At 34.0% G+C, this 20,783-nt stretch overlaps 2 protein-coding genes across 2 annotated transcripts; one reads left to right on the top strand and one right to left on the bottom strand.

Moving 5' to 3' along the window:
• The first annotated feature begins 1,276 nt into the window (after positions 1 to 1,276).
• LOC132557733 (uncharacterized) lies at positions 1,277 to 9,829 on the top strand. The gene is made up of 7 exons (XM_060222254.1): positions 1,277 to 1,489; positions 2,623 to 2,917; positions 5,589 to 6,155; positions 6,534 to 6,640; positions 6,983 to 7,217; positions 8,562 to 8,888; positions 9,216 to 9,829. The coding sequence occupies exons 1-7, from the start codon at positions 1,277 to 1,279 to the stop codon at positions 9,827 to 9,829; spliced, it is 2,358 nt and encodes a 785-aa protein (XP_060078237.1).
• Positions 9,830 to 11,423: 1,594 nt separating this feature from the next.
• Positions 11,424 to 20,401, bottom strand: LOC132557732 (uncharacterized). The gene is made up of 10 exons (XM_060222252.1): positions 20,365 to 20,401; positions 18,597 to 18,738; positions 17,481 to 17,738; positions 16,628 to 16,704; positions 15,875 to 15,996; positions 14,578 to 14,647; positions 12,933 to 13,080; positions 12,521 to 12,656; positions 11,999 to 12,087; positions 11,424 to 11,523 (listed from the first exon to the last, which is right to left on the bottom strand). Exons 1-10 carry the CDS (start codon positions 20,399 to 20,401, stop codon positions 11,424 to 11,426), a joined length of 1,179 nt encoding a protein of 392 aa, XP_060078235.1.
• Positions 20,402 to 20,783: the final 382 nt, after the last annotated feature.

The raw sequence follows: 20,783 nt of genomic DNA, 5'->3' as shown, positions 1-20,783 counted from the left end.
TTGAAAATCAAAATGTAAATAAGTTAAGCTAACTTTACGTGATATCCGTGAATACAGAGTCAGGAAGTGTCCGTAGTCGTGGAACTCTTCCATATAAAAGCAGATTCAGAAATCGACAGTCAGACTTCGCCTCCTGGTTCACGAAGTCGTACTCGTCCTTCACGCACCACTGGAACACATCTCCGGCCCGGATCACCATGCAGTCGGATTCTCTTACAACGTGTCTTTTGATAGGTAATCGGGAATATGTTGTTCCATTTCCAATTGTTGTATCAAAGAAAAGTGAAAATACCGATTTTATATATGTTTCATGTAATTTTTTCTTGTTTTATATTCACTTTAGTTTCCAAGTTTACAAAACTTTTTTAGTATGAATTTCAATTTATATTTGCGCGAAAACGTAAGATTTTGTATTAATAACTTATAACGAATGTTATTTACCTCGTTCTAATATTAACAATGTCAAATTTTATATATTTTTTGTTCGTGAAAAATTCATTTCTAAAGAATAACTCGTGTTTTAAATTTGAAATGATGTGATATTTCCGTGAAATCTTGTGATTAATATCTTTCAAATCGCACTTAATGTTACAAAACATATGACCTATGTAATGAAACTCATATTCTAGATTAAAATTTGCAGTGCGCAGTACATATAGAAAAAAAATGGGAGCACTTTTTAAACGTCTGAAAATTTAACAGGAAAGCGCTTATGCTTTAATAAGTATTTCCAGTTTTATCATGATCTGTATATGTTACATCTTGATTATTGGTGAAACTCGTGATTTCAAAATAAATTGATTTATGTTGTTTAGATAAGATACATTTTCTTCACTGTGTGTTGTATAGACAATTAAAATTTTATTTTATGTTCTTTTCATAAAATTGATGTAAAGTTTTAATTGATACAAAGGAAACACTTTCGATTCATGACCACCACAGAAAATTAGCTTTTCTCCTTTGTACTAATTACCCCCTTCTTCCCTCCTTACCTACCCTCCTTCCTTCTCTTCAGTCCTTTATGTTTCAATCAAAAATGATTATTATATATATATTGTTACATTGCTTGTTGTTTAAGTATTGGTGTATAAACTATGTAATGGAGAGGGCTTAATAAGTTAGTAAAATCCTATTGTACGAACTTTCTGCAATAAAATAATTATTAAATAAAAAAATCACTAGAAATTAAAGAAAAGGTCATCAATTCTGTTCCTGTGTGAATTTCGCCCTTATGTAAGCGCGATGCCGTACATTTTCCTATTCTATTCCAATAGTAATGCTGCAGTCGTATTGCAATGGTCAGTCCGACTTGACCATGCAGGAGCGAACATTTGGGTCAGCAGTTGTCCAGGCTGTTACTGACCGTATACGAGACAGCTGTATCTACTCAGATGACCGATTGTTCATTCGACGCTTGGCTATTGTCCAGTCGGATGACGGTGAAATGTCCACTACCTATAGACCCGGTTACAATGGCGGGATATGGCAGGTACGTTTATTAATAAACTTATATTTAAATCATATTTTTACACATTTGCTGCTGGGATAATATGCTGACGTTCTATCGACCTTTTTCAAATGTCGGCTGGGAGTTCGTGAGAGCTCTAACCCTATACAGAGAGAGAGGGAAATCAGCGACCCGCGCGTTGGTTGGCATTCAAACGATATTTGTTTCATATGTATAACACACGTGGATCGAAATGTCTCTTCTTTATCTACACAATTTGCAAACATGCAATGTCCCATAATACCAATATACCTACTTCAATTCAACTTCAATAATTACAAGTATTTTCCGTAAAATCTGCAGGAACGATTCTTTCCACTTAGTTAACATTTGACTGGCCAAAATAATAATAAAGATAAAAAAACTCAATTTTCTTATAACCTCAAAAGGTAGGAACGACAGGAGAACACTTCCATGATGATTAAAGCAAAACTATCTTTTATAACCTGTTATGACCTTCAATCTTCATGAGGAATCTACAGTCAGTTGGTTGGCGTATTTAAGCTACAATAAATCTGTGACGATAAGAGAAAATAAAATCCATCTTGTATCTGGCTGTATACTCACTAATGGAACCTCTCAGCTGACCTGACAAGTTCTTTTGTGTCTTTCCATTTTGGTACATGAAATATCCCTTCCCTTATTTTTTCTATAATTGGTAAAACCCAGTTGGTTTCGTAATGCCCTCTCGGACCAAGCAGGCTTGGGGAAATGATGAAGTATGCTTTGTACCAACTGTAGGCCCCCTCATTATTATATTTAATGTTTGATTGCAGGTCCATTGTTTAGAAATATTTCTCACAACTGCAAAATGAAGTGTCCTAATAGTATCTTTATGCCTCCTTTCTGTCGTATCAATTTGCTGTTCCTTTGTGCATGGTTTCCTTAAATAATAATGCATTTTTTTCTGTTGAGGTTGGGCGTGGAAATGAGCACTGTACGCATTCACTTAAAACACACCCAGCAGATTAGAAAATGAACTCTAGCCCTGTTCGGTCTCTGAAATCCCTGGTAACACTTTGTCATAGTCTCCAATTTCACCAAAGGTTTAATTTTATATTGTTTAATGTCCTACCAACAGCTATGATAACAGGACGACTCTATTTTGTATACAGATTGATGAAGCCAAGTTCATTTCGACAAGAAGTTGCGGCTCGTCCGCCATATACCAAGAATGTGGTCTTATTTTGTCTAAATTCAACATCACGTGGTCCAGTGTCCAGTGGACTGACCTTCTGAAGCCTCTGTACTCTGGCCTGGCAGCGTCATTATACCTAAAACTACAAGGAGCGGATCCTGCTCCAGGGGACGTGGCAGGTCAGGCTTCTCTGTGGAAAACGTATTTCCAGCCCAGCCAAGACGTGGCGACATATACGACAAAAGTCCAAAAGGCCGAAAGTGAAACTGACGGTACGTGTTTTACTAGTTACTTACTTCAAAATTATCAAATTAACAAAATTCTGTGCTTTTTTAAAAAAATTTGATAGTATTTGATGACACCTGATGGATCTTGTTATATTTGGTTAAGGTATATGATGCTTCGTCAATAAAAATCAAAAGTCATATTTTGTTTTGATTTTCTGCATATATTTTTTTTTATCTAGATCGGTTACTTCGTAATTCTAGCTTTGATTGAAGTCATACTACCTATGCATATCGACAGTCGTAATGTTGTAACCGGAACTTATTTTGTCACCGTTTAAAAGGAATGAGTTGTTACAAAGGCTATTTTATTATCCCCCGCTTTCACCGGAGATATTTATTGGGTTTGTCCGTCCGTCCGTCCGTCTGTCTGTCACACTTTCGTTTCCGTGTTCTAACTTCCCTAAACATCAACCAATTTGGATGCAACTTGGTCCGCAGATGCATCCTGGGGTCATTAAGACTGAGTTTAACCATCAGTGTCATCTGTTAATAATTATGCATACTAATGAGGTATCCTTTGATTTCATTGGTCGGTTCATTTCCGTGCTCTAACTTCCCTAACTATAATCAGATTTAAATGAAACTTGGTCATTTCATTGGCCGGTCAGTTTTTGTGCTCTAACTTTCCTAAATATAATCTGATTTAGACTTGAAGTCCCACAAACATTATCCAGTCCCCTGTACTGATCATCATATTGTGTGGACTACTTTACCTGCTGATGACCATGGATCTGCTTAGCACCATTATAGTTACTAGTATGCAAGTTTTCTTCAATAAGTTCACTTCATTGATTAATATTTGATATGTCCAATAAAACATCTACTCTCTATAATCCTTTACATCTTTCTCTAGCTTTAAAGCAATACATCATAGTTCAAGAGAATATATCAATCTACAAAGCATAATGACATGTTTACTCCTAACCTCTAAAATATTTACTTACAATATGTTTGCAAATCGGGGGATATAAGTTCCATGAATTTGCATGTTATGTATGATTTCGACTTCTTATTACAATCAAATCCACTTTTTTTTTGGTTAAAATTATTATAAAACAGTCTGGCCACTGTATTTCAATTTCCAAATTTGGAATGCTTCCCGGGAACAACCGTAATCATGTCTCATTTGTATATTTTTTAAAATTTATTTATTTATTTATTTGTTTAATAATTTTTTTTTTATTTGTTTATTTTTTAATTTGTTTAATTTTTTTTTTTGTTATTTGTTCATAATTTGTTTTGTTATATCTTTGTTTCTTAATTTGTTGAATGATTTGTTTATCATTTGTTTATTCGACAATCATCATCTTCAAAGTGTAAATGACGGAAAATTGATTTTTCAGTCAGTAATGACAGTTCGTCCATGAATACGCTATTATACATTATTCTAATATACGCAAATTTTAGGTGGTTACCATGGCAACCATAGCAAACAAATATAATTACAATGGTATCAGGGAAGTATTTCGAATAATTAAGGGATTTATGTGATTCATTATGAATTTTAAAATTCAGTGGGTTGGAGGGTCGAAAAAGGACAAAAACAATGCATAATCATTTTTAAAATTCTGATTTCAATTTCAAGTTGTCAAATTCCCTTTCCCCGTCATTATTTTGTGTCTGATACTTGTATTTTACTAATGAACAAAATATTGTTTAAATTAAAGTAAGTATTCTTCAAAAACATTATTTTTATTCCTTCAATCTTAGTGGGGATTCCAAAGACAGTAAACTGACGACATTGCAATCTTAAATATTGTTCGCTTTGTCAATTTGTTTGTATAATTTATCAAAATATTGTTCGCTTTGTCAATTTGTTTGTATAATTTATCAAAATATTGTTAGATTGGTTAGCTTGTACAGTCTTTACTAGTCACTACACAATTATAAGCTGCTAAACTAAGACACCACAAACCCACTGAAGGGTAGCCATGTGTATACTGACGTCCCATGATTTCATATGATTTTAATTTGCTACCGAATACGCAAAACCGTGATTTAACGTTAAAATATTACTAGTTGGTGGAGATGTTCAAAGGTTGAATTCTAATGACATATCTTCTGTGATTGTTCCAATAAATTACAGATAACGACTTCGGGAGATACAAATTAGATATAAAAACCCTCTGATTAACTAGATCCAGGCATATCTTATAATAAATTAGGAACCATATTATTATGAATTTGTTTCTTCTATACCCCTTGTCAGCATACTATGATCATTTAGAGGACAAAAGATTTATATAAGTAAATTTGAGTAGCAATGCCATTTGGGACATATTAGTGATAAATCACCGTAGCAGATAAATGTGTAAGGATCTTATTTATATAAACCCCATAACTTACAGCGTCTAACTATTATTCCGTAGCATAATTGTTATAAAACAAGAAACTTCCTAAATATCGATTTTCTCAAGTGAACAAAGTTAAATTAACGATGTTCATGACAATATGATTAAGTTAAACAATGGTAAAATAAAAAACCTCTAAACATACAAGCTAGACTAGAATATTGCAAATTTTAAGATTATGTTAATATAACTGATTGTTTTCTGTACTTTACATCCAAAGTTCATTTGTAGCGTCTATTGAATATTTTAATATTTAAACAAGATGACATTTGATAATCTTTTTAAGGAGCTCTGTTCTGATTCAGGTTCATGTGACTACAAACCCATTGATATCGTTTTCATCATTGATGAGTCTGGCAGTGTGGGGTCTACCAACTTCAGGAAAATATTGAACTTCTTGGCAGAAGTTGTAGACAATCTAAACATTGGACCGTCAGCTGTGCAGGTTGGCCTTGTTAAGTTTAACTCTGCAGCAACCAGGGTGTTCTATTTAACAACACATTCCGACAAAACTTCTTTAAAGTCTGCCATTTTGAACACTGTATACCGTAGTGGCGGAACAAGCATCGGCGCAGGAATTCAACACGCAGACAGATACATATTTCCGGTTAAGTATGGCGGCAGGGAAGACGCAACAAAGATTGCAATTTTAGTCACAGATGGTGCTTCCTTTTCTGCTTCGTTTACAAATCAAACGGCAAATGATGCAAAAGCAAACCATATCAGGATCTTTGCTGTTGGGATAGGGAACATCAGAATATCGGAACTAAACTCAGCTGCAAGTGATCCTGACTGCACTCATGTCTCCGTTTTGACCAATTTCAACCAGATCGACGATATAATCTATGAAATCAAGAAAAGTGCATGTAGAGGTAATGGCATTTTATTTCACGGAATTAGGATGTTTTATGACAATCACAAGGTGTTTACATTCTGTTATATGTATTCATCACAACACGAAACAAATTCAAAGCGTCTTCAGTGAATCTAGGGCAAGGTATTTAACCTTGCTAGTTCATTGCACATACCAAAAGAAACATGGAAGAGAAACAGCTCACAAATCATAAGCGTGCAGTATTAAAGAAAATTTGAGAGAAATAATTACAAAGATCCCGTTTAAATATCGTAAATATATTTTTTTCAATAAAACCTCACATTCAACTATCGTTACAAATTACTACTCACGTGCACTCGCATTCCATCAATGGAAATTATTCACTAAACAGTAAACGTTTTGACCTATGTTTTAGCGTCGAACCCAGTAGGACCGGAAGCGGAAGTGGGAGGGGAGGTTGGCGATGGAGATGGATCTACTATTGAGATAAGCACAGAAGACGGGAACAACAAGACCATTACTGTATGTATGTCTTCACACGGTATCAAAACATGCATTTATTTGTTCTCATATTTAAAACAAAATAACAAAGAAACATGTGTTTGATTTCTAAAAGAAAAAAAAATTAATGATCATATCTTTTCGTAGTTTACAAACTACTTCACTAAGATCTGATGAGCAAGAACTCCCTAAATGTTATACTCTTTGATGCTACTTTACAGTGGTGAATGCTTGTTACATCAACATTAAGTTAAAGTGTGAATTTATAATTATATTGCTCTCCTCTCATTTTAGAATATGATTATAATTACTCCCACATTGTCACAAAATAATTTAACTGTATCCTTTAACATTAATTTACAGACTGAGGTTGATTGTGGTGTGCTAAACGTGTATAGCTCTTTTGCTACGCCACATCCAAGCCCAGCGTTCTATGATAAAACAGACACTGCTATAGCAGGCTCGCCGTCTATTTTCGTTGTTCACGTAACCGACAAAAGACCTCTCTTCGTCACGTTCGTCCGACTCAATCCTGATCCTTCCTGTCCTAACGCGTCATATACAGGAGATGTGTCAAACGATCCACCAAAAGATACAGGTAACAATATACCTAATACAGGGTACAATATACGTCACACAGGTAACAATATACTTAATACAGGGTACAATATACTTAATACAGGTAACAATATATATACTACAGGTAACAATATACATAATACAGGTAACAATATACATAACACAGGTAACAATATACATAATACAGGTAACAATATACATAATACAGGTAACAATATATATAACACAGGTAGCGTGATATAAATAACAGATTATTATATACATTTTACAATTTAAAATATACACAACACAAGTAGCGTTATAAATAATACAGGTTACTATGTACATAATAAAAGATACATCTATTTTTGTAAGAATGTTTCTAGAATATTTTTGCTTATAAATGGACTCTTTGTTTAATGATGGACATTCTACTTCAAAATCACAATATCACCAAAAATGAATTGTTCTAGGACATTTCTAATATTTCGGTCAAAATACTGACCCGAAATTTTCAAGTAGCATCTTTTCGTTCAAGATATGTGATAATAAGTATGTTATATAACAAATGTATTCTACTTGACGAGAAACACATGTTAGATTAATATGTTGATGAGTCCTTTTCTAGTGGTATTTTGTAATGCGAAGTTTTCTCTTTGAGGTACGGACATTATATGCAAGGCCAATGGCGGCTGGCGTTTGTGCACTTCTGGTGATGTAGATGGAGAAGACTTTGAAAACATTTGTGGAGGTGTGCATTGTTTTCACTGTCACATGAAATTATGTTTTTGTCGTGTGGCATTTACATAAAGGAGATATGATATGTGAGAGCATGGTTGTCACAATTTTATCGTGTAATAAGCTTTGAAAAATGCTTAGAAGTAATATCCCGAAATTTAAAAAAAAAATCCATGTATACTTGCAATCAATGAAAATCAATATTGATTTTTGTGGATATAATACTAAACAGTGATTATTTTTTTCGGGCTTATATTTTTTTCATTGATATAACACTATTAGTAATTAAATTTTGCGGGCTTATATTTTTTTCATTGATACAACACTATTAGTAATTAAATTTTGCGGGCTTATATTTTTTCATTGATATAATACTAGTCATTAAATTTTGAATGCTTAATTTTTTTTAATTGATATAAATCTATTAGTAATTAAATTTTGCTGGCAAATATTTTTTCATTGATGTAACACTATTTAGTCATTAAACTTTACCGGCTAATATGCTGTTATTGATATAATTCTATATAGTCATTAGATTTTGTGGGCTAATATGGAAAATTTACCTCCAATACAGCAAAATTAATTTCTTTCAAACTTTTATACTTTCTCCGTAATCAATAATAATGCGTATTGTTGTCTGTTTTAGTTTTTGCGAATAACGATTGGAATACCATATCGAACCCCTGTACCAAGGGCGGCGCCAAGTTCCACTCTCATCCGACAGACCCAGCCAAATTCATCACCTGTGACGACTCACAGAAGATGTATATAACACAATGTTCCTCGGGCAAACTCTACAGTAATGGAAGCTGTATACATGCCCACATGATCACAGTTGGAAAAAGTAGTACTCCCGTTGGAAGCCCAGTCGATGCTCTAAGCACGCATTTAATTCTTTGCAGAGTCAGTGGAATTCTTCAGGAATGTCAGAGCAAGGACTTGGCAGAAGACTTCTATGCTAAACTCTGTGATGGTATGTAGACGAACTTCCCACGATCTGTGTTACCGTGAGGAGGCTTAAAACAAGCGAATGAAATTCCATAAACTGACCTAAACACACGAAGAACATTGCTTTAAACTGATTTGGCACTTCTCGCTATTTCTTTATTACTAAAATGATATAAGGAATATGAACATGAATTTGTGTTAAGAGCACATCCCTATTTGTATTATACTTAAACCGATTTTCATAAGTCCTAGATATGAGCCATCACCATTATTGAGTACTGAAAAGAAACCACATCTTTATGGTCATTGTAATGCATTATTTAATTCTTCTTTATCAATCTTTTTCTTTTAGGAACAAATCCACCAATAAAGAATCCTTGTACTTCATGTGCTATTGCTGACAGCCATCTTGTCCATCCTTACCCTCTTGACGACAACAAATACATCACGTGTGATGGGGAGGACAGTCATCTGATCACACAGTGCCCAATCGGGGAGAGGTTTAGTGTTGCCAAACAAAGCTGCATCTCATCGTCAGACAGTGAAGAGGAGGAGGAGGAGGAGGAGGAGGAGGAGGACGGCAGTGAAGGAAACGGGAACTCAAATGATGGTATCGACGGAAATCCATGTACAGAGGCAGCTAGAGCGCAAAACAAATATTACTTTCCATATACACCTGATCGAACCAAGTTCATCCAATGCAATGAATGGGGAGACCGTTTCATTATGCCCTGTCCTTCTGGTGAGATTTGGTTTGACGAAATTTCGTCCTGTGCTGCTGATGCACTTGGCGAAGCAAGCAGTGGAGGAACTTCTGGAAATCCATGTACAGATAACGCCGGGAAGTTAGTGGCTCACTCCAACCCTGCCAAGTACATCCAGTGTGATAATGGTGGTGTCGCGCATATCATGTCGTGTCCGGGAGGACTCCGCTTCTACCCTTCAAAGTCCTACTGTGATTGGTGAAGCTTCATTTATACAATGGATGTTTCTTAAAATAGACGTGCAACTTATTCTTTTTTTTTGTGTTAAATCATTTAATTTTATAGATTTATTATTTCATTGTCCTTGAGATATTATTACTATTTTTGTCTTATCTAAACTGCTAAAATAGACGTAGAATTAAAGTGTCATATCCTCGACACACGAGTCGGTGGTTTCTCTCTGACGACTATCGTGGTGCTCGTCTCTTACATTACCGCGTAATACATGTACTTTCAATTATTACTAAAGTGAGAAATTACTATAAATCTGATCAATTCCAATTTAAGTTTCATACTTGAAATGACAAATATGGATCATTATAATCAAATTGTAACCTAGTGGTAAATATAATCATTTATAGCTGAATCACTTTCAATAACATGTTTCCTGATATTGGTATAGTACAATGTAATGTATGCATGCTTTATTGAATGTGGTGCTTTGATTTTGTTGTTATAGTGTTGTGGAAATAAAGGACCGTAATGTTGACAACATTAATTTCACTTTCAATGGTTCAGACACAAAAACCCTGTACTCATGTATTCCTAAAAATGCTAGGATAATAAAAAGCAATAATATTTGAATTATCTCCCTTGGGTTGAAAATGGTGTCGCACTACCATCGCAGGCTCATGAATATCAAGTTATACCGAATAACTTTTGTTTAGATGATAATCTTTTTAAATTTGTTTTTAAGTTTTGTAATTATTTATCTTATATCACACATGACGGTACTGTATAATACCAATAGTTTGTCTTATTTCCTACCTATTTGTTCTCTTGATTTTGTTATCATGTGTGTGATAGCAAAACTGACTTCAAATTGTTTTGTCCCATTTTTGTTGCCATTATAAATCTGTCTTGCATTTGCAAATATGATCGAAAATTATTAATAAATATATATACACGGAAACATTACTTTAAGTCTTGTTTTCATTGACATCATAAAACGATTAAAAACAACCCAACTCTTGCTCGATTCGCCCCTAATTTGTTATCGCTTTTGTTTCGGAAACAATAGACAATAACTTCATTCTGACTTAAGATATGCAAAATTTTCAATGATTAGCACCACATTGATATGTATATCAATCTTTTCGTACACCTTACCAGACGTTTAACACTGCCACACTGTTTTCTGTTGTCGCACATTGATATTTTCTTAACTTTTCTCCTTTTTTTTTTGTTTTTTTGTGTAGCACATTTCTTTGTGGGATATGAATTGCAAGTGTTTCACTCTCGTTAGTTTGCCTGCTAGTTCCGTTATTGTACACCTTGTTCTCGTTGGAGATCGTGACATTACTTACTTATTGTTTGACCAAAATTTACATGGCGAGTGTCATCTAAATTATGTACTCTTCCGGAACATATGGTGTCATTATACTTGTGCTTTTCAGGAGTCTCCTTGCAAGTATATCTTTTGTTCATATTTTGAATTAGAGTTTGATTATGATTATGCACAAGTGCTGGTATTTTCTTGTTTTATTTTCTCTACAACAAACAGATATGTAAATATTTTTGATAAAGTTCAAAATAGCCACAATATAATAAAATATTTCAAACTAAACTGAAAACAATTACTTCCCAATTTCTTGTATTGTACTTGCATCTTTACAATACTGTAAACTTTGTGACTCTAAATTTGGGTCTACACATTTCGCTTTGGCAAAAGCACACCTACAATAAAAAGATAAATTGATGTAATATAGTAAGCCATCATAAAGCTATATTTACACTTAACAAATTATTTCTTTTTGCAACAATACTCCTACAAAGAACCGGAGATATGACTTCCCCTTTATCAGGGATATATCTATGTGTTGAAAATATTTTTGAACATTTCATGGGAGATTAGGTTGGGACAGGTAAGGGTACTAAACAACTTCAGTTTTTTCGTTTTTACGTGTGAATATCGAATTTTGATAAAATTAATAATAATTGCGCCTCACAAATACTTTTATAATCTAACTCTTTTCTTTAGGATTTGCCTACAAACTGAAGTACGTTATGGTGTATGACGCTCGTTTATATGCAACGATTATAGGAACAAGACTTCAAACGGAAATTTCTGTCACGAATTTATAAAAAAAGATGAAATAGTTTAAAAATCAAATTACCTTAAAAGGTCATCAGCCAGTTATTGTGTACTTACAGATTTTGGTATGTTAGGCCGTCGTTACCACAGTAGGGGTCATGACCTTCTAGCAGGCAGTCAATATTATCGGCATTCTTACAGAAAAACTGCAATAACACATCACAACTTTGTTAATTAGACAGAATTACAAAACTGATAGATGTACTTTAAAATCCGTAGGAGCTAACAAAACCAGACATGAAACAAGCTTCCCTTCAAAAGGCATTCCAACGCTTCACGTATTTAAAAGAAATTAACAACTCATAGAAGTCGCAGTTGTAATTACATTAAAATCTGCAATAAGGCCTACAGTACTATGGAAACAACCTCTTACCTAATAAAGTAATCCACACCACAATTAAAGTACTGTAGACTTATAAGCCCAATAACTTAACATTGTAAACAGTGACATTATTATGCTTTACCGGTTGTTTTGTACGAGCAAGGTAAAATATTGTAACATAACCATTTATTTTTCTAAATTGTCGATATTTCAAACAATCTCCTGCTTTCGTTTGAAGGTGAATGTATACGTTGTACCTGTATTATGACGTCAGGATGTGGTGTTGTTGTGCGGTCCGGTGGCGGGGTACTCCTAATATCATCTACAATACAGCTGCCCACATTAGTGATACCTATGTTAACGTTGGAACACCTGGCTTTAGCGTAGTGGCAACTGTAGACAAATTCAGTTTATTGTTTATTTATAAGCAAGATTATATAAACAATGAAGAACATACTACAAGGATTCTAACATAAGATAAACATTTTTATATCAACTTCTGTCCTTTGTTATATTTACTTGTAGTGACGACTGATGTTACATGTGAAGCCAAAGAAATCAAGTCAAGTCAACTTTGGTATTTAAACACGGAAAGAATGTCTAATGTAGTACCACTAGCATGATCACCTTTAAGTTCTAAAGAGACATAGAAAGACATTTATCACTTACAAATTTTCATACGTTATTCCATCCATGCCACATGTCTGTTCGTCTCCGTGGCTAACATATTCTGTATCACAATCCATGTGTTCAACCTGTTCACAAAGTTGGTCTATAGATACTACGGGCAGACCGGTCTCCCCTCGTTGGATAAGGGCTAAAGTAAAAATGCTTAGTGTTTTTTATCATTATTGTTTCATTAAAACTGTTCATATTAGTATTCTTTTCTATTTTACATAGTGCTCATCTCTGTTACAGATGAATAGTTCTAAAACGTCTATATGTTCAGTGTCGACATAGTATATACCAACATCTCTTATTTCTTACTAATAGCGCTCAGAGTTTTCAACAAATGGTCTCGTATTTGTTTATAGCTGTCATAAAATTTCGTTGGTTGTGAGCAGCTATCCTAAAAATACAAATTAACTCGCATCTATTTCGTAATATATAAACGGATAGATAGTCATCGGTATTTAAAAAAATAAACATAATAATGGATTTTAAATTAGATTTATCAAACAACAGAAACGTTGATGATTGATTGCTAAGAATTCGTAGGTTTTTTGTCCTCCAATCTCATAATTCTCATTCAGATTATTTTAAAATGTCGCTTTATCATTATTTCATATTTGGTATGAAAAAGTGATAGAGGATACAACAATTAGTCTTGATTCATCAATGAGTTAGTTTAAACATCACTTACTTGGATTGACCAAGATTAACATTAGCAAGTGTTGAAGAAGAAGCAGGAGACGCGGAGCCTTTTGAAACGCCTGGTTTATTCTCCTTGTACTTTTTCAATGGATGCATCATTAAATGTGGTTTTTTTCTGGTATTTTACATTCATTTGATTGATTTTTAGCTTTTGGTCACACGTCGATATTTCATTATTCTTTTATAAACAAGTTGTATATAGTCAAATATCAACAACCTCTTCCATTTCTTTCATAGTTGTGATGAAAGACCATGACCTACGGAAGCTGTAGCGAGATGGACAAATAATCAACTATCGTGCCACACTTATTTGGGTACAGGACAGTACTCTAATAGGTACAAAACATAATCCAATTCTCGCTGTTTCCATGGTTTGAGGCACGTGTGCAACTGGATAACTTAAGCTTAAGATTAGGATTAAAAAATAGATGAATGAAACTTATTCCAGACAAATCAATCGCGCCATTTTTTGCTTAATCGCCACACATTTTACAGACTGGTAACATTGATTTTCGTCTGAAAGATATATAAAGTAACTTAATAGTGTCTTACTACAATATAAAGGGGCGTAACTCCTGTAGATCTAACATGATAGAAAAAGGGTTTAAGGTAGTAAGGTAGTTATTATGTATGTTCCATCATGTACAGTGTTTACCTTTATCGTTAGTATAAAAATGTCTCAGCGAAAGAAGAACACTATATCACATTATGCATGAACTATTTGTTTACTTTCCATTTTTAGAGAGTATGATCATTTTTTCTTGTAGTTTTTATGTCTCTTCTATTCCAGTTTGTTTTTCTTATCGGTTTGCTTTCTGATGTTTCGTTGTGTGTTGATGTAAACACATATTCTGGTCCATGTAATGTAAAGAATTCATCAACAGTGTAGTTTAGTAAACAACAAAAAGGATGTTCAGTAATTTTGCTGTGGATCTCTCACCTGTGAATATCAGGAAAAGCAATCCTACTAAATCCTCCATATTGTCTTTATCTACTGACTGGCGACATAGCTGTTGATGTTACACTTAAACAGGTTCATAGAGGAAAAGTCGTGACACCCATATCTGTACATAGGTCGCACTGAACTGATTAGCCTGGCACTTGTGAAAAAGTCACAACTATAAACATTGTTGAAGTACCTGGTTTTGTCTACCATTTCCAAGATGCCTATTTTATTCGGTTTCTCATCTATCTCCGTATCTTATCGTCCGTCTGTTCGAATATTGCCATTGTGTATAGACATTTCCAGACATCTGTGTTTACATCTGTGTAACAAGAAAAATGTGAACAAAAGAAATACATAGAGACTCCTCAAAATGTACAAGGAGAATAAGACCAGGTATCCCAGAGGAGTAAGCGTCTTTTGCTTCACCGACGACGCCCGCCAAACGTACTCTGGTCAATCTTAGTAAATAATGTCACGTTCTCAAATGCGAACAATGTATACAACAACGAAACCAAAAGGCAAACTAATGAGCATTAAACGCGTCCAACTTCATATCGAACAAAGAAAACATATGCCGCAATGAGATCACTATGATGGCCGTAAAACTATAATTTTCATCAAAATACATCTTTGGAACCTTGTGTTATGAGTTTATCCATCTATATCTATCGTGTAAATCTTAAAGTGTAGTTTTCATATCCGGTTCAATGAAAACTTGAACAAAACCTTAATTAATTAGTTGCTGAGACAAAGACAAATCTTAAACAGAGAAAGAGTACTTATGGGATCGTGTGCCTGGTAAGGTAAGTAATTTCTGATTTATTGCTGACAATGTAAATGATCAAATGAGGTAATAAAGCATCTTTAAGATGGGTTACACATCTAACGTGTCTTTCCAGTGTCTTGTAATTATTACCTAATAATTCACAATCTGTCATCAGAAACAGGAAAATATCGGCATGTTTTTATAATCTTGGTTCAAATTAAAAATCGATTAAACGATTGGAAAATATGAACATAAGAAAGCCTCACAGGGAGACCTTCGAAAAATCACAAATTAGAATATCAGCTGTTCCAGAATGGTAAATGTCTACAGCTTGATCGATGACGCCCATCTTTTCAATCTTGGTCGATCCACGTTTGTAATGTCATGTTCCCAAAGGAGACACAGGTTTATAGCAATGCAACGATCATGTTATAGTAGCGGACAGTTCACGTCATATCGCTCAAAGAAAAGACCATTTCGCCAATGTGGACATGGCGAATTTCCTGATAGTCTTCGTCACCTTACATTTCTCGAAGTCTGTGCTATGTATTTGTCCAGCAGTTGTCGATATCTCGGATTCGAGATATAGGGGAATTTTAATATTGACTCGAATGCAACGTGCAAACACCACAGATTTTGCAGGCTATCTGTAAACGGAAATTTCACAATAGGAAAATCGTAACGATCACAATTACCATACAGTTTCGTCACTGGGAAAGGTCGAATAAAGTGGATAAAACCTAATTCTGGTTGGAATATATGATGGAGATGATCAATGAATGTCTTCTTAATTAAAGACAATACAGACAAGACGTCATAAATGTGTATATAAGGGAAATTGAAGGAACTCTTGAAAACGCTAATGGCATCAGCTTTATCAACACCTGTCGTGTGATATCATAATCAAGATGTTTCATAACCTTTTCACGTATTTACTTTCAATGTCACCTGGAAATATATAATTTCAACATGGATTTTCATTCTTAGCTTTATATTATCAATTGCATTTTATTAGTTGTCGGTTCATGAACATATTCTAAATAAATATTTATAATTGGCACGCTTGTTTTAGCTGCAAATTTACAAAAAAAAGTTTTCTTTCCTTTTCATTTTTTTTTATTTTCCTTTGTTGGTTACGAGTCTATATCTGTGTGTGATAGCATCATAACACACCACTATCATAGCAACCATTATTTTTCACAATTGTCATCTTCAACTCAAGATTGAATCGTCGTTGTGTTTTATAAAGTGATAAATCCATTTTCTCATTTTAGGTACGTTTTCCATCTTTGCAGTTACTTAAAGATTGTAGTTCTAGAGTTCTGTCCACACATTTGCTTTTTTGGAATTCACACCTAAAAAGGAAACATTGAATTATGAAATATAAAAAAGAGGTTTTACAAAAAGATGAACATTTCATTTTGAACGGAGATATCAATAGAATAGGACAAAGAAATGGGTGGTACGTGATGATCTTCATAATTTCCAAATTCTTTTTAATGAGTGTAAAAAGACAATTACAATGAAGCTTCTTAAATAATTTCCATGTGATATATTATAATTGTACAAAAGACAAGCAAGTGAATAACACCTTTCAATATAGAATAAGAATAAGGTACGGTAAAGCCAAATGCGTCAAGTAGCTGTTTCATCCTTCTAGGACTTGTCAGTGATGTTAAGGGCCTAAATTTTAAAGTCTATAAGGCGACAGAGAGAAAATCCAAAGGGATAAAAACAATCTAGATTAGGAGGTACGCTTACCTAACGTCGCAATAATATCTAAATATTGATTTTTTCTAAGAGATTCATAAACCATTTTAGCACGCATCGAAACAAAATGCAATACGATTTTAAGAAAGAATGTGTTTCGTATAAAAACGGCTTGGACATTTTTAATGCAATTTCATTAATTTTCCTCTCTTATTTTTTCATGAAACATGAATTTCCGTTTCATCCTGATCCTTCTGATTGCTCTCCATTGTAACGTCATGAAATCATATGCAAGAGTTTTTTTCTAGGTCAACATCATATCATAGAGTCCCAGTAGGTAATACACATAGTGAAATACAACAAAGGTATTTTTATCAAATGGCACGCCGTGTGCACGTGATAAAGATTGTCAAATACTCACACGTTCTGATAAAACTTAAAGTCAGTTCCACACAAAGGGTCTAAAATAGTTGGACATGGGTCGTCCAGTGACGTGTTACAAAATTGTTCGTTTAACTGGAAGTTATACTCGGACGTCATCGTAGACACCTCCGCTAGATTTGTTGTCTCCAATGTCGTCTTGGCTGTTTCAACGTTCGTTGTAACATCATTTTGACATTTACCATCGTACGCTTTATTGATTGTGACGTCATTGCATCGCGCCTGGACATGGAAACATCTGTTTAATAGAATTACAATAATCATTTTACAAAATTAGTTTCCTACAAGCAATTTTCTTATATATATTTATGAAATCATATTTTAACTGAAATTGTCTTTATGCAGAGAATACTGATTTATCTAGATCTTCGGAACACATGATTTGATGACATAAACCAGAGACGCAAAATCATATTGTATACAATGACGTCAGGTATATCAAATATAAATTGATTGTGACGTCATCTAAATTAAGAATATTGTTATCAAGTAAAATCAGTGTCGACGTTGTAATTATGAGATAAAATCCTATACGTAAACATGGAGATGAAAATTATCTTGGAAGAAAGGTGCTAATTTGTGACACTCTGTTCCTGTATTTAATGTAAAAGTCCAGAGACATGCTACATGGTTGATAGATATCCGAGATCAAGTCTGACAAAGTAAGCAAAAAGAAATGACCCTTGTCCATATTAAAGGTCGCTTGACCAAATTTGTTAAAACTTTCAAGCTACTTCTGATGAGCAGAGACGTATATACGTCTCTGTGATGAGTAACTAAAAAGCCCAAAATTTAGCGATAAATCTCACCAATTTTGTTAACAGAAATGACCTTGACCCACAATTTAAAGACATAAGGGTCAAATTTGCCAGAAAAGTCAGCTAGATTATGATAAATCTAGCGTATTCTGTAAAAGCTAATTAGCTTAAGACATATTGCGCATGTCAATGATGTATTCGTATCTGCATTTGAGTGCAAAGGAGGTCCATAACTGAAACTTTTTACCAATGTCGTCAAAACAAGAAAAAAGGGAAGTTTTTATGGTAGCAAATCTAACCATTTGCTCATGTTAGGAAATTGGGCATATTTTACTTACTTGTTGAGGTAAGTCACCCCATCTGTGCCACACAGGGTCTCCTCTCCGTGTACGATATAGTCAGTGGAACAATCAAGACCTAAAACCTCACTACACATCTGAGTGGCGTCAGCAGGCATACCACGTGACACTGATACAACACCTGTGCAGTAATTGCATACGTTATATGTTGGAATACACGTGCATTACGTCAGAGTAATAAATAAAATAATACTAGTATAACTGAAGTGTAACAGAACACGTGTCAGAAAAGTTACCATTTTTTTCCGAAATACTGTACACGGTGACACGTCTCCCAGGATTATCTTCGCCCTATCATACCGCTTAGCAGCAACATTTATCTCACCTTTTCATTTCGCCCTATCAGGCGAAAGTTAAACTAGGACGAAAATTGTTCTGAATACATAATTAAAAACTGAAAATACAGAGTAATTCGCAGTATCTTATTTCCACACTCGCAATTTAATTATATATGCTGTACATTGTATTAAATATATATATATATAAATATTTTCTGTAAGCTTGTGTCATTCTATTTGTTAACCGCGTGTAATATTGTCAAATCATTGAATAAAATACTTTTTAAAACGAACATGAATTTTGATTTTCAAAAACTTACAGGTCTTTTTCATATTTAACATTTTAAATAGTATTTCCCGGAAAGAACATTCTGGTATTTACATAAAACGAAAGCTTGTCCTGAAATTAAACAGTGAAGGATAATGGCGGTCCATATTGACAAAATGGTAAAAAAAATGTCCATACCCTGGACAATGCTTCGAAGCAATGACGATATCGAAAGTAGTAGGTTAGGTTAATTTTGAAGTTTAAACTAAATCTATAAATGCATATGTTGTGTGATGAACAGCTTTGCGTTATATGCAGTGTTACTTGTATAGATTGCATGTAAATAAAAGTATTGTTACTTAAACGCTTCACGTGGGAGAGTTTGAAGAACATTTCTTCACAACATCGAGACTGTTAAAGAAACCTTGGTATACCGCTTGGCCGTCCTGATAAGCTGTGGAGATGTTTATAAGTGTTTATGGTTCTAACTATTATTGTTGCACAATCATAAACATTCCTTTGTGACGCGTCGTAATTCATCTTGTACCTGCCACTGTCCCTTTAAGGAAAGGTCGTGTGCATTACACGACCGCTGGGCGTGACCGAAACTCCACTTCGAACATGTTGAATAAAGCTGAGGTAAATAATCAAATTGAATTATCTGTGATATTTTGGCGTACTTTTTAATCTGAGAGGATTCGTTTTAGGATGGTGATTAGGGCTGAACTCTAATGTCCTAAATCATGACATACAAAGCAAACATCAATTAGAAATAACATTTAGAAGGTTTAGATCAATTGTATACATATCTATAAAAAATATATAAAATATAAACTACTTTAAACCAAGCTTTAAATTTCAACGAACCACCCAAGTAAATGGCGTATTTTGAAAATATTTTAAAATACACACCTTTCGGTAGGTTTTTTTTTTTATCATATTGAACTGTATCGAAGGAATGTACGTGGACGGGGGATTCATCAAATCGATAATATTATCCTTTATTACGATTCATTCAAATTATTCTTTACATGACAACACACATCTACCAATAATACGATATTACCGTCAGCAGACGAATCAGATATATCGAACTGTTAACAAGGGCTAAATCAGAATGAAACATCGTGACGTAATCATTGCATATTAAAATTGAAATAACTTAAGATATTACAAACGAAAATAAAAATAAATTTCTTACCTGATACAACTACATACAGTATCACACTGTAGTCCATCATGCTTCCCCGCGCCGACGTGATCACAATTTGTTAATTCTAAGTTTTATCAGATGTTCTCCAAATGTCTTAATATCGACTTTTTGATAATATTTACACCGTGTCAAAGCTGAAGAGTGTGGCCTCAAATGAAGTGTTTCTTCCTACACTGACACAGTAAATAGAACCTGCTGCAGTAATAAACTACGCGATGTCCTTTTCACGCGCTTCAACTACTAAATTATGGAAATAGTGAATATAAATTTTATAAGAAACGCACATCAGCATTTGAATTGTTTAGGAGATCTCTTGACATCTTTATAAAACATTTTATGAGGAAAGACGAGACTAAGTTGCCAAAAGTTCATATGTGACTTCGTTCAGCAAAACAGATGTGAAAATA

Source organism: Ylistrum balloti, unplaced genomic scaffold, assembly GCF_031769215.1.
Source record: "Ylistrum balloti isolate Yb309-2 unplaced genomic scaffold, AGI_CSIRO_Ybal_v1 Utg370714, whole genome shotgun sequence".
Classification (NCBI taxonomy): domain Eukaryota; kingdom Metazoa; phylum Mollusca; class Bivalvia; order Pectinida; family Pectinidae; genus Ylistrum; species Ylistrum balloti.
This window is presented reverse-complemented; position numbering and strand designations above follow the sequence as displayed.

Coding starts and splice junctions, on each gene's coding strand:
- LOC132557732 (XM_060222252.1), bottom strand. CDS start 20,401: ATGGACTACAGTGTGATACTGTATGTAGTTGTATCAG. Junction 15,997..16,627: donor TAACTGCAAAGATGGAAAAC/GTACCTAAAATG, acceptor TTCCGTTTACAG/ATAGCCTGCAAAATCTGTGG. Junction 14,648..15,874: donor TAGCACAGACTTCGAGAAAT/GTAAGGTGACGA, acceptor TAACATCAACAG/CTATGTCGCCAGTCAGTAGA.
- LOC132557733 (XM_060222254.1), top strand. CDS start 1,277: ATGCTGCAGTCGTATTGCAATGGTCAGTCCGACTTGACCATGCAGGAG. Junction 2,918..5,588: donor GGCCGAAAGTGAAACTGACG/GTACGTGTTTTA, acceptor GTTCTGATTCAG/GTTCATGTGACTACAAACCC. Junction 6,156..6,533: donor CAAGAAAAGTGCATGTAGAG/GTAATGGCATTT, acceptor CCTATGTTTTAG/CGTCGAACCCAGTAGGACCG.